At 42.3% G+C, this 13945-nt stretch overlaps 1 protein-coding gene across 1 annotated transcript in view; it reads left to right on the top strand.

Annotated features, from left to right (window-relative positions):
• Positions 1–13945, top strand: part of Shroom2 (shroom family member 2) — a 116511-nt gene that overhangs the window by 58477 nt on the left and 44089 nt on the right. Inside the window, exon 3 of the mRNA XM_048441666.3 lies at positions 13663–13794. Within this exon, the coding sequence (XP_048297623.3) occupies positions 13663–13794 (132 nt within the window). The remainder of the gene's footprint in view (positions 1–13662; positions 13795–13945) is intronic.

The raw sequence follows: 13945 nt of genomic DNA, 5'->3' as shown, positions 1-13945 counted from the left end.
GCATGTGCTCGGCACCAAAGGCCCAGGTTTGATTCTGAGAACCCAAGGAAGAGTCTAGCTAACAAAAAGTCACTCTTAAAATGACTCATAGCCTAAGCTGCACACACATAAATTGACATTGCCCTGCTTAAGCTGTAGATCAAGTAATAGACTATGTTGATCCATCCTTTGCCTTACTGCACCTGACTACCTCATACTGCGACTGTTAACATTTGAATAGTAGTCCTTGCTTAGACTCCCCTCGTCTTAATGACAGCTGTTGCCTGCTTTTATTTCCTGTACTCCTTTTATCTTAGTGTGTGGGACCAACCAACTGGGGTGAGATTTCAATAGGCCAGTCTCACAAAGCGGTAGCATCTCGTTTCACAAGGATCCAGTAATCATGTCCTCATTGAGAGGCGGTGTCTGGACAGCGATGCCTGAAGGGACGTGGTGCTATCTGATCATCTTCAGTGGTAGCACTTTGTCCTTCATGATGTCCAGGTGGCTTTCGAGCTCATGAGCAGTAGATCGGAGACTGTAGGAGCCAGATCCATGGGGCTGTGACAGGTTGGGTCCAGTATGCCTTTGGTTCTTTCATTTCCAAGGTGTTTGGTGTTTCAGTGTGTCCCTTTGCTATGTTATGTAGTCTTTCAATATGTATTTAATTGTCTCTATATAGTTATCACGTGCTCTGTTATCTCCATGTATACTGGCATGAATCTGGGCTCTAGGATTTTCACAGAAGGCTACTATTTCGTCGAGTGGCTGTATCAATTTGGCCACTCGGAGGAAAACGCTGAGAGATGCAGAGGCACAAAGATGTAGAGAGTTCAGCCTGGGCAGTTTATTGACCCACTGTCTCAAAATAATAAACACAAGAAGGACTGGGTAGACAGCGCTCAGTAGTTAGCGCTTGTCTAGCTTATGTGAAGTCCTGAGTTCAGTCTCCAGTAATCCAGAAACAAATCAGAATAGACCCGTGAACCCTAGGGAAGATTTTAATATTACACCGTGAATATATTTTCAATCTCTTCCCAAATTTACGCTATAGTATTATTATTATTATTATTATTATTATTATTATTATTATTATTATTTTACAGTGAAATACGCTTGGCACTTTATCCTTAATCTCACTCTGGTAGTTTCTGGTGATACTCTCCTAGACTGCAAGCCGTTTTGTTGGGAACCAGCCAGGATAGGGTTGACTCATGTTTTTGTCTCTTTGCTGGTCATCACAAACCGTCTTGTGAATCTAATGATATCTGCTAAGCTGACATTCAGGAGCAGATTAACACCAAAGTAGAGGCTTTTCTTTTGCTGGAGGCCGCAACAGTTAGGCAGCCTGTATTATATGGTTGCACATTTTGTAGAAATTAGGATTCAGATGCCCGACAGGGGTGTTGCTTGCTGGGAGCAAGTTCCATGCAACATACATCCCTTCTCAGATGTTGCAGAGTTTCTTTGCCTTCAGCTTCAGACTGGTACCCTGTAGTGCTCTCCTCATGAAACTTACTTTGAATGGGTGGCCATAGGCCCCAGTGATGATTATTAGCACAGCTATTTCTGTGAGTAACCACTGTGCTATGGCAGAAGTGGTAGTTTCAAGACAGCAGCTTGTTGTGTCCTTTGTCCCCTTCTTCCCTCTTTCCCCCTCTTCTCCTTTCTACATTCTAGAGTACTTTTCCTTGCAGAATTCTCCCAGAAATGAATTCTTGGTGTGTGTGTGTGGGGGTGTGTGTCCAAGGACGGTTTCTGGGAGTGTCAAGTGAAATCCATGCTTTAGTGTTGCTTGCTGCTGTTTGCTCGTGGCTGATGGCATTATTTCTATTTGTGAGCATGCAGAGGCATGTTTCTGTGCTTCTTTCCTTGTCAAAGCAGAGATGTTGAAGTGTATGCCCTGATTTCTTTGCAGTTCCTTCAGTATTTTCTTTATTAAGGTCAAGAAAAGAAGCAAAACCAAATAGTTCATAAATGTTTTATCTTGAGTTTGGACTTGTATGTAGCTTAAGTAGTTTAATCAGATGAATCCCTGTGAGACATTTCATTTTCTAGGTCAAAGTTAAGACTTTGTTTTTCATTCTTTATTCATTTTAGAACAATAAGGAACTTGATCTTTATATGAAGGCTGTGTCCATACTGTAACTTGGTATCAAATGATGTTTATAAAATTGTTTGGCAAAAGTATAGAGTATGATTTCTAGTGAGTAAAAAAACAAAACAAAACATTACTTCACAAACATTGATGGCTTTAAGTTCTCATTACTTTTGTTATTTTTGTTAATTTTTTTAGTTATACAAAATAATGGATCTTATTATGACGTTTTCCTGCATACAATTATCATTGTACTTTGTCTTTTGTTTTCTTCTGGTATTGGGGACTGAACCCAGGGCCTTGCTGATGATGATGGTGAGTGGTTTACTTATTGAGTTACATCCCAGATTCACTGATTTTTTTTAATTATATTAAGAGACACATATTTACTATATTAAGAAACACATTAAGAGAAACTGTTAATTTTATTTCAAGTTTCTAAAGGAACTGGCAATTTTTCTTTTCTTTTTCCTTTTTTCCTTTTTCTTTTCTCTTTTGAGACAAGGTTTCAGGAGGCCCAGGCCCTCAAACATGAGATTTTTGATTTTTCTACCTCAGCTTTTCAAGTCCAGGATAATAGATATATGCCATGACACTTACCTCAGAGGAACTGTAAATTTTATAACTAGCCGTACGTGCTACAGATGATGTTCATTTTGAGACCCGAGGAGTTAAGATGTAAGCTGTAGCATTAACAGTGCAGTTAATGTTTTTGTTTGTGGTGCTACCAAGTGCTGTTTCACAGTGTCACACCCTCAATTATATTCTTTTTAAAAGGGGTACCAGTGCTAAGGTCTACCTAACATGAAGGACTTCATATTGGGAAGATTTCTCTATGTGCAGTTGAATTGAAAAGTGAAATTTGCGGATGAGATGATGAAGTATTTCAGAGTATCTGCTCTTGATACATGGGAGTGCCAGGACCTGCTGCCCAACAGACACCAGGAGTCCTGCTGATGTCTGATTATTCTAGGCCTTAGTCAAAGTTGGTTGCTTCAATGTTGCAAATGAGACTTTGGTTGATTGCCCGGGTAGCCAGTTGTCTCTGTCATTTGTTGCACTTTTTGGAAGTTGCTTGATTGCACTTCCTGCTTACTCAAGTAATATTATTTCCCTTCTCAGATCTAGATGGGGTTGAAGACTAGATAGTTGTAGTTACTTTCCTCTCATGACTTGACCAAGTTATTTATTATACAAGACTTAAACTGAAAGACTCCCGCGTGGGCATCTTCCCTCGGGAGAGACCCCGTGCCCAAAGATCAGTCGAAAACACGCAGCCGGATGCAACAGCAAGAGGTTTATTGGATGATACGCAGGTACCTGGGGCGACAAGTCTCTCGGAGGACTTGCGCACCATAGGTTGGGGGTGAGGGGTTTTTATAGGAAAGCAAAAAGCAAGGTTTACAGAAGCGAGATGCAGGGTGGTAAATTTTTAACCTAAGTAACAATGAGGGGACTACTCAGCGGTTTGCTGTTCCTCCTATCCTGCCCCCTCCCTTCCTGGCTGGCGACCAGATGTCTGATTGCACAGCCCCTGACTCGTGAGAGCCCCGCTTTATACGTGACTCAGGCCTCGCAATCCTCTCTTCCTTTGTTTCTATGGCCAGTCCATAAATCCCTGTCTTGCAGCCAGATAAGGCTGTCCTTGCCCTAACTTCAAGTATCTTTGTTCAGCATTCCGGAGGTCCTGAATTAAGCCTGTTATTTGTTCAGCACTCCGGAGGCCCTGACTAGGCTTGTTATCTGTTCATCCTTTGCAAAACGTTATAACTGTGGTTAAAGTTAAAACGAGTTGGGGTCCTTCAAAACTAGTTAGGATAGGATAATTATTGAATTTATTTATTTTTATTGTATATAATTTTATATTAGGCCTATTTAAACTCGCTTATTTAAACAGAAAGGAGGAGGTGCTGTAGGAAGTCTTACAGGTAACCCACCCACTGCGGGTGGCCTCTTATACTATATATGCTGATGTAGTGCTTGCCTCTGGCAGCTCTTTCTGATTGCTGAATTCAGTTTCTGTTCTCCATTCAAGCAGAGGATTCTGATTTGTGAGTTTACCCCTAAATAAATAACCATCTATTTCTCAATTCTGAGCTAGTGTGGGATTTCTTTTAGGTTCCTTCCTTCCACATCCTGCCAACCTCTCCAACTACTTCACTTGGTGGGAGGCCCACGTTTTGGTTATGTCCAACAGGTCGCTCGCCCTTGTTGTTACTTATAGGAGCCCCATGACCCTCAGAGTTCTCTGCCCTGCCCTTGGTCAAGACAATGATTGGGGATGTTCTGTTCCCCTGGGCTGACAGCGTGGTCTAGGAAAATGCACTTTTGGTTTCTTACTAAGGGGGGTAGAGAGAGGTGATACGGACAGAGCCATGAACAGATGACTACCTAGTAGGTCACAGAGACCAAATAAATGTTACTCTTACACATGTCCCATAAAGTTTGCTGCTACTAATATTCCTTTGTTGTCTTTGGGGAAAGAAGCAAACAGACCTTACCATGTAGAACGGGTGTTTTCTAAAAAGAGTTGTATTTACATTTTGTTGCCTTTCTTTTCTCACTGTCTACTTCATTTATGCAAGGAAAATGTTCATGGTATGGGAACCACATTGTGTGTCTCCCTCTTTCCCTCTTCAATATTTGCTATAACCCAACCCTCACAAAAACCGTTTAGAATAGGGGCCAAGGAAGTGGATTTATAGCCTGCTGATGGTAGTTAAATCCAAAGCCTTTTTAATTTAATAAAGTTGTATTGCTAGTGATTTTATTAATGCGATTATGAAATGTCTAACTGAATAACCAAGGTTATGCTGGGGAGGGTGGCACATGCTTATAATCCCAGTACTGAAGAAGGATGCTTAAAAAAAAATCCCACAGTAGCTCAGAATTGAGATAATAGATGATTATTTATTTAGGGGTAGACTCACAGATCACAATCCTTTGCTGGAATGGAGAACAGCAACTGAATCCCGCAGCCGGAAAAGAGGCCAGATACACACTTTACATCGGCATAAATAGTATGATGCCACGCCCCAGTGGGCGGGTAACTTAAATGCTGGCTATAGGATTTCCTACAGCACAGTACTGAGAAGGCTGAGGCAGTAAGTTCCAGGTTAGCCTAGGGTAAGTATATAAGGAGGCACTGTCTGAAAAACTAACTAAACCCAAATAAATAACTCAGGTCCTTTTGACCTTGAGACTGCCAGTATTCTTTCTCAGGGAATAGCTGTTACCATGACCAGGATAAAGGGATGGCAGGTATCTGGCCTCCATTCTGGAAAACAGCTGTATTGCTTTGTCTGGCGTAGGTTTGCTTGTCTGTAGCTGTCGTGCTGTGACAGAAACAAACAACAGCCACAAAAGCCTCAAATAACAAAAACATAGCATACAGATATTTCTTGAGCATCTTCCAAAGTTTCAGTTTCTAAACATAACACTATTGTTCATTTATTGTTGTTACTATTATTTTCTTTGCTGTGGATGGAACTCGGGGCCTTCTGAATGCCCGGCAAGTACTCTACTCCTGAACCACACTCTCAGTTAGGTCTTGGGATTCATTTAATTTAAGGATACAGAGGGTATTCTGTGGCTTGATGCTTTTCCAAAGAAAAGGACCATCCATCCTTATTGAGCTGATGTGTGATAAAACAAATGTCAATTTCCTCATAGCTACTTAGCATTTATAGATGTAGAGTGACCATCCATGTGAGGTATTGCTTTATACTTCTCCAACTATGGAAGGTGTTAGTAAGGGTATAAATGAACAGATTCCGTTGGGGAAAATGTTATTGAATTGATTTTTTTTCTTCTTTTTGAGACTGGGCCTTAGGTCTCCCAGGTTGGCTCTAAACTCAGTGTGTACAACCTGAGGGTGACCTTGAGCTCCTAGTCTTCCTACTTAAAAGTGTTGAGGTCACACGTCTGTGCCACTAGACCCGATTGAGAACTATTACTCAGCATAACATTTAACTATTTACTTTCATCCTCCAGCAGTTTCTGGTTTCCCCTTCAGAAAGGGTTTTGCTTTATTGTTCAGGATGCCCTTAAATTTACAGTCCCCCTGCCTTACAGTCTCAGGTGCAACCGTGACCGATGTATACCACCACAAATCGTAGGCCTGTTCTTTATATTCAACAGACCTGGTTGTAAACTTCAAGGAAGTCATTTGTTTTATTTTATAATGAAATTATTTAATGGCCAAGAGTCAACATTTCTTTGCCACACGGTGGTGCAAAGTCTCTAGGCTTGCCTTTCCTACTTGTTAGATGTCTTGTCTATATCTAATCTCTATTTCTGGGTCATTTTTCTATGAGAAGAATCTTATAAATTCTCAAATTTTATCAAATTTATTCTAACATTTTATCATGGCATGGTAAGCATAATTGAAAGCTCTAAGAAGGAGATTTTTTTTCCTTCGAGACAGGAAAGAGAACCAGGATCCACTGTATGCTTGTGTAAAGGTACGTTTTATTTCTTATGAAAATTGGGGGAGTATATACAATTTCCACAGGCCACATCAGTTCTATTGTCCCTCCATCCTAGGCCTTACAGAAACATCCTGCTCAACTGTGCCTTTTTTGGAATTTGTCCCTTTGAGGCACAAAGATCCCCAGGGTATTTCCAGTGTGTTTTGATCTGGTCCTTTGTAGCGGGATTTTTCAAATGTCTGTCTCCTTTTATCTCTGCTCACTCTCTCAAAGACCTGGGATAGATAAGATGTCTTTATAGAACTCCTCGGTGGGGGAATCTCAGTTCCCCTAAGATTCCTTATCTATAACCTTGTAGGACCCACTACTCACCTGTCCTCAGCCGTCAGTCTGACATACCGATTCTGTGGTTACCTTTTAAAAAAAGAGTCTTGCTGTGTACAACAGACTGGCCTCAAACTTGTGGTTTTTCAACCTCCACTACCTGAGGCCTAGGTTGAGTCACAACCATACCCAATTTTGTGCCTTTGTTGTTATAGACAAGGCTCATCAACATCCTTAGGGCTATTTATAATGGTTACATTAATGACTGCACATTTGAATGTCTTTTGTTTCTTGGCCAACGTCATCCATTCTGTTGAAATGAAGCCAGGAGGTTGTGCTGGAGTCTTTTTAAATGTTGTCCGATGGGCTAGGCATTTGGAAATCATGTGTTATTGATCGCAAGTGGTCTGGATATAGAGGGGAGAAGATAGAAACGTAGCCTTTCTTTTCCTTTGCTTTTCAACATTGGTAAATGTGACAGAAGTTAAGTAAAGAGATCGTTGATTTGAGTGTACTCCAGTACTGAGTACAGCGTGAGTTCATTTTGTAACGTTCTTTCAACAGTGGGGAGAAGAGGAACCCTGAAGCTTTCATCCCGAGACAGCTGTGGTCGTGGCTGAAGATGGGCCTTTGATGGCTTGTATCAGTTTCATCTGCCGAGTGTATTAGGAAGTTTGTGTCTTTCCTGAATGAATTTTTCTGGTGTAGAAAGGCAGAAACTCTCACTCATGTCCCATAGGACCAGATCTTATCAGGCAGGGCGCTCCCATCCACAGCAGGGCATTGTCTGCCTAGGAAAGAATGGACTGTTCCATGAATCTATCACTGTGCCAGTAAGCAGTCAACGCTTCTTTCTTTCTTTTTTTTCTATTTATTGTTTTGTTGTGCCGTTTTTCTTTTTTGATTTTCCTTATAATACATACACAGATACATAGTGTCATCATTAAGAGTGCTGTAACATATACTTTACAGGTTCACTTAACTTGCAAGTAGCATCCCAGCCAAATGATTAACATCATTCCAGTAGGTCCTGCCATCTGGAATGCTCCTAGCTAATGATAAAGACATGGGCAAAGGATGCTGTAACTAGCGAGTGGTGACTTCAAGACGGTGGAGTGTTTCTGTCCTGAAGAAAAAGCCACGGAGCTGTCTTTCAGTGCCTGAGCCAGGTGCTCGATGAAAATATACAAACCTAGGGCATCATCCCCAGTTCACCTGAGGTGAAGCACAGAGCTGTGAATCCCTGAGTAGCAGAGAGAAAGCAAGAAGAAAGTACAAGCTGAGAGCCAGGGTCCACTCTGCAGGAAGGAACTTCTTAATTCGTTTGAGGAACTCCAAGTGCTGGTGGTCACCAGGAGCCAACTCAATTCCACTTTCCCTTACCCCGAACCTTTTGAAAGAACCCTGCCTTCTGTGGGCCTCTTAGGGGTGAGGTGGCTTTGTGTGTCCCTCCACAGGCTCTCCCGCTGGTGCTTTTGAAGTCATGGATACCTGAATATTCCTAGCGCATTTCTAGGTGGTCCTTTGTTTTGAAGTAAGGCCTTTCTAACTTCTGCTCTTATGTCTCAGACTTTCTAAAACACCAAGTCTGTGGAAACAGCCCTCTAGCCTGCCTGGTTATGGTTTCCAGGTTGTGGGATATGCTGAGCTGTTTCTGCAGGCTTCCAGAAGCCAAGCCTCCTGTGTTTACTCACCACTTGCAGAAGTAACTAGGGCGAGATGACCAGACACAGACTGTATTCGGGGAGGAAGTGCAGTTCACTAAACACTTACAAAAATACCCAACACATATGTGATTGTTTATTTTTTGAGGAAAGGGAAGAGATTCTCTATGTCCTTTTGGATAACAAAAATTTCGTTGAAATAGTTACGCTAATAATCAGCAGAATGAAACAGAAGCTGCATTTGTGACATTTGGTCACAGATTTGAGGCTACTGTAGGCTGTATAGCAAGCTCCAAATTAGCCCAGCATCTTAGTAAGAGACTGTCTAACAGAAGGAGAAGAAACAGAATTTTCATTGCTTTATACCAGTTTTTGTATTGAAATACCAAGCACTTTTCTTTCAAAATTAAATGTATCCAAATATCGGACTGGGAGATGGTTCAGTGTGTAATATACTTGCCATACAGGCATGAGTATCCGAGTTTGGATCGCTATAATTCACGTAAAGCCAGATGTAATAGCACATATCTGTAATATAAGTGCTCCTTTGGCAGAATGGGAGGTTGAGACAGGAGAATCCTCAGAAACTCGTGGGCCAGCTAGCATAATGTATAGAGAGGCAAACAAGAGACCCTTTCTCAAATGATATAGAAGGCAAGCTCTGATAACCAAGGTTGCTTCTGAGCTGTACATACACTGTAGTGTGTGTGCCTGCATGGAAATGCAAGCTTGTATGTGCATGCACACATGATTGCACACACATGTGCGTGCATACACACACAAAGACTAAAGACCATATTCTAGTTGAACTATGACATTATTTTTTTAAATTAAGTACATCCAATTTGTTGTACATTTGTGGCAGATAATTTCAAGAAAGGTCACTAGAGTATCACAGTGAAATAAATCTCTCTTCCTGTTTGCCCATCTGACTGTGTGTCCTGCATTGGAGGAAACAGGAGAGCTTTATTTATAAGTGAATTTCTTTTTTGTTAATTTATTTTTAAATTTCATTTAACATTCCATCCACAGTTCACCCCACCACCCCCTCCCCTACATTCCTCCCAGCCCAAACCCCATCCACTTCTCCCAACAGGTGAGGGCTTCCATGGGAAGTCAACAAACTCTGGCCAAAGCCCAAGCCCATCCGCCCGATCTAAGGCCGAGTGTGGCATTCCATCATAGGGAATGGGCTCCAATAAACTAGTTCACATACCAGGAAGACAGATCCTAGTCCTACTGCCAGGTACTTCACAGATACTCTAAGCTTCACCACTGTCTCCCACATATGGAGGGCCTAGTTCGATCCCACGGAGGCTCCAAAACTGTCAGTCTAGAGTTCGTGAGTTCCCACAAGCTTGGTTCAGCTGTCTCTGTAGATTTTTCCATCATGATCTTGACCTCCCTTGCTCATGTATCCCCTCCTCCCTCGCCTTGATTGGATTTCTGGAACTCAGCCTGGTGCTTGATTGTGGATCTCTGCATCCGCTTCCTTCGGTTACTGGATGAAGGTTCTATGATGATAATTAAGGTAGTCATTGATCTGATTACAAGGGAAGGCCAGCTCAGGCATCCTTTCCACTATTGCTTGGTGTCTTAGCTGGGGTCATCCTTGTGGATTCTTGGGAATTTCCCTAGCCCCAGGTTTCTCCCTAACCCCATAGTGACTCCCTTTACCAAGATATCTCTCCATTGCTCTCTCACTCCACCCATCTCCCCCTCGACCATCTCATTCCCTCAAGTTCTCATTTCCCATCCCTTTCCCTTCACTGCACCCGCCTCCCGACACCCAGTTTACCCAGGAGATCTCATCTAATTCCCCATCCCTGGGTGATCCATGTGTTCCTCTTAGGGTCCTCCTTGTTACCTAGCTTCTCTGGAGCTGTGAATTATGGCCTGGTTATCCTTTGCTTTACATCTAATATCTACTTATGAGTGAGTATGTATTGTGTTTGTCTTTCTGAGTCTGTGTTATCTCACTCATCAGTGGATTTCAAATCTGTTCTTGCCACCTGAGAATGGGTACAACTAGTCAAAGAGATGCTGAGTGTGACTGGGCCAGTAGGTGGCATCAGATAACACAAAATCTCCTCAGCATTGTGAATGGCTGGCCAGCTAGGCGCTAAATGTATCTGTTTCTTATTAACTCAACATCAGCTGTTTTCCAGCATCTGAAGTGGTAATTCGTCTGGTCCTGTTGATACCCAGATTTGTTGAGGGTTTACCAGGAAATTCAGAGGGTGTGAAAAGGATCATGTGCGTTTTAGGAGAATTTCACTGTCCCTGGTAGGTATTGGAACCTTCAGCTATTGCATATAGGAATAGAACTCTTTTGTTCTCAGTTTTGTATGGCAAGTGCATTTTTCCAGTTGAGCCATTTTGCTAGCCCCATGTATTTCTCCTTTTAAGGATCTTCTGAATTGTTTTTTTTTTTTAATTTCTTCATAGCCTCACAGAGCGTAGTCCATGCATAGTTCTCAAAGATATGAGCCAAGAGATGCATTTTGTCCTACTTTTCTTCATTGATTCCCTCTTAGCCTTGGAGAACTTCTAGCTCCCTTGTACATAAATATAATCCTAGGTGCTGTGGAGAATGCTCTTCCATAGCATCCTGACGTGCTAACTAATGACTCTTCCATGGCTTTCCTCAGAGAAAACATTCTAAGACAACCAAGAAGGTACAGTCTCCCTAGAACCATGCTCAGATTCCCTAGAATATTATTTCTTCCTGTTTATTAAGAGGAAGGGAGAGAGAAAAGGAAGGGAAAGGGAAAGGAAAAGAAAAGGAAAGGAATGCAAAGCAAAGCAGCTTCATTCTGTTACTGGAACTGCTCACCTTGAGCTCACACTGAAGGGGAAGGGGCACACAAATCCAGCTAATGGAAGGGTAGCAAAGATGCTGTAGACATTTTAAATCTCTTACAACAAATTTATTGCTACTATTTTAGAATTTTACTATTAGCAGTTTTTTTCCTGGACATTGCTCTTCCATGGCATCGACTAGTATTTCAGGGCATTCTAGTGAGGAGGTAGAAATAGTATCATGGCTGAGGTGCTTTCCCTCTCTCCCTCCCTCCCTCCCTCCCTCCCTCCCTCCCTCCCTCCCTTCCTTTTCTGAGAAAGGGTTTCTCTGTAGCTTTGGAGCCTGTCCTGGAACTCACTATGTAGATCAGGCTGGTCTCGAACTCACAGAGATCCTCCTGTCTCTGCCTCCCGAGTGCTAGGATTAAAGGTGTGTGCCACCACCGCCCGGCTGACATTTTCTTTACATAGCCATATTTTTCCTCCCCTTTGCCCTCGTATTCAACCAGTCTAGTTTATTTTTCTCACCAGTTAACCAAAAAAGAAAGATAAAAGAAGTTACAGATAATGTAATGTGAAAAACCAGTAGACAGCGAAGGGCATGTGGTTAGAGCCTTCCTTATGAAGATTTTGAGGAATTCTATGAGGTACATTCCTGCTTTTATAATTCCTTAGTTCTGAGGTGTAATGAATTTGTTCTACTCCTTTTCTAGTTCCTGGAAAATGATTACAAAGTCAACATATTTTATTTTTTACACCTTGCATATTTATTGAAACTATACAGGTCATTAAAAGATTTGTGTTATAACTTTTTTGGGTTTTATCTTGGTAAATAATCTCTCTTTCCACTTTCTATTGATTCTCTGTGGATTTTCCATCATGCACCCCGGTTCTAACCATCTCCCCGTTCCTCTATATCCACTGTCTGACCTTGCAACCTTCCCATAAAACAAAACATATTAACTAACAAACAAACAAAAAAAATCTCACTGTGGATGCTGAGGGTATCACACAGTGTACATTTTTGCCCAAACAGCTTTATCTGCAAGTGTTCATTGCAAAGAGTCATTGATTGAAGTAGTTCAAGGCTTCTGCAGGACTGACTCCTTCACAGGTTCTAGCAGGTCTTGGTTGGAACAGGTGTTGGGGGATGGGCCAACTCAAAGCCCTGGATCTGGGTCTAGGTGGTAGATGAACCAGGGCCAGCTCTCCTGCTTTGCCCAAGGGAGGGGTGGGGCCAGCTCTCCTATTTGTGGCAGCTGGCAAGGGGTGGGACGGCTCTCCTGTTCTCACCCACGGCGGCAATGGTCATGGACACTGGGCACATACTTGGGTGTTATTTTTCCAGGCTGCCCCAGCCCGGCAGGGGCCAGGACAGGCCGAAAATATTCTTTATTGTATAGCATTCTTTAATATTTTTGCCTGGAGGAGAAAATGTGTAGTCTCTTATTTACCTAAAGGTGTTCAGTGGGTTCTTTTCCCATTGTTTACTGACTCAAAACCTGTCTACTGTGAGGTCATTTCTTTCTTTTTTAAAAAAATATTTTATTTATTTATTTATTTTGTATACAATATTCTGTCTGTGTGTATGCCTGCAGGCCAGAAGAGGGCACCAGACCCCATTACAGAGGGTTGTGAGCCACCATGTGGTTGCTGGGAATTGAACTCAGGACCTTTGAAAGAGCAGGCAGTGCTCTTAACCTCTGAGCCATCTCTCCAGCCTCCAGGTCATTTCTTTCTTAAACTGGAGAAGTAAAGATACCCTCATGCAGTGACTTTGGAGTTGAAGGGACCTTCTGTGGGTCTTCATGTGTGTGGAATTTCCCTGAAGGTATTTTGTTGTTGTTGTTTCGGGTTTACTGGGAATCAATCCCAAGGCCTCATGCATACTCTCATCTTAAAAAATGCAAAAAGCAATAACAATAAAACAAAATAAGAGCTAGAGATGTCCAAAACTCTGGGTTCCATCCCCATCACTGCATAAAACTGTGCATGGGGGTTCACTTGAAGATTCAGGAGATGGAGGCAGGAAGATCAGATATTCAAAGGGTACAGGAGACATCTCAAAAGCTTATAGAATTTCTAACTGGCAACCAATAATCATACCCATTTATGGAAGAATAAATTAAAAAGACTTAGGGCTGCTTTAGAGCCTGTGATTTCCACTCTACAACATGGCAACTTGATCATTAACAAACACCAGAAATAACATGCATGACTATATCCAACGGGAAGCAGTTGTAAGCCGTGCTGTTTATCGGGTGCCAGCAGACGCCACTAGTTTCCTCTGTTGGATTCCTACTAAGGTGCCAACCAGGAAGGTGTCCAGGATGCAGAGTCCCTCAGCGTCTGCATTCTTTTCCAGGAAGAGTGATCCAAGTTGGAGGCCTCACTCCTGGCATGCCACCAAGGTGTCTGATACCTACCCCGAGCCAGCAGCCTCACTGTTTTTGAGCACCAGTGGGTCCCCTTCCTGGAAGAACCAGCACCAGGCTAGGTGAGTATTCTTTCCCTGAGACCAGGCACCATGTATGATCTGTATAACTGTCACGTTCTGTGAATACTCAGACATTCCCACGAGTCAGTTGACCTCTGAGTAGTCAAGACCACCTCTGCTCAGTTAGGTGAATATTCTCAGTTAGAATATT

This window comes from Myodes glareolus, chromosome X, assembly GCF_982192425.1.
Source record: "Myodes glareolus chromosome X, mMyoGla1.1, whole genome shotgun sequence".
NCBI classification, from domain to species: Eukaryota; Metazoa; Chordata; class Mammalia; order Rodentia; family Cricetidae; genus Myodes; species Myodes glareolus.
This window is presented reverse-complemented; position numbering and strand designations above follow the sequence as displayed.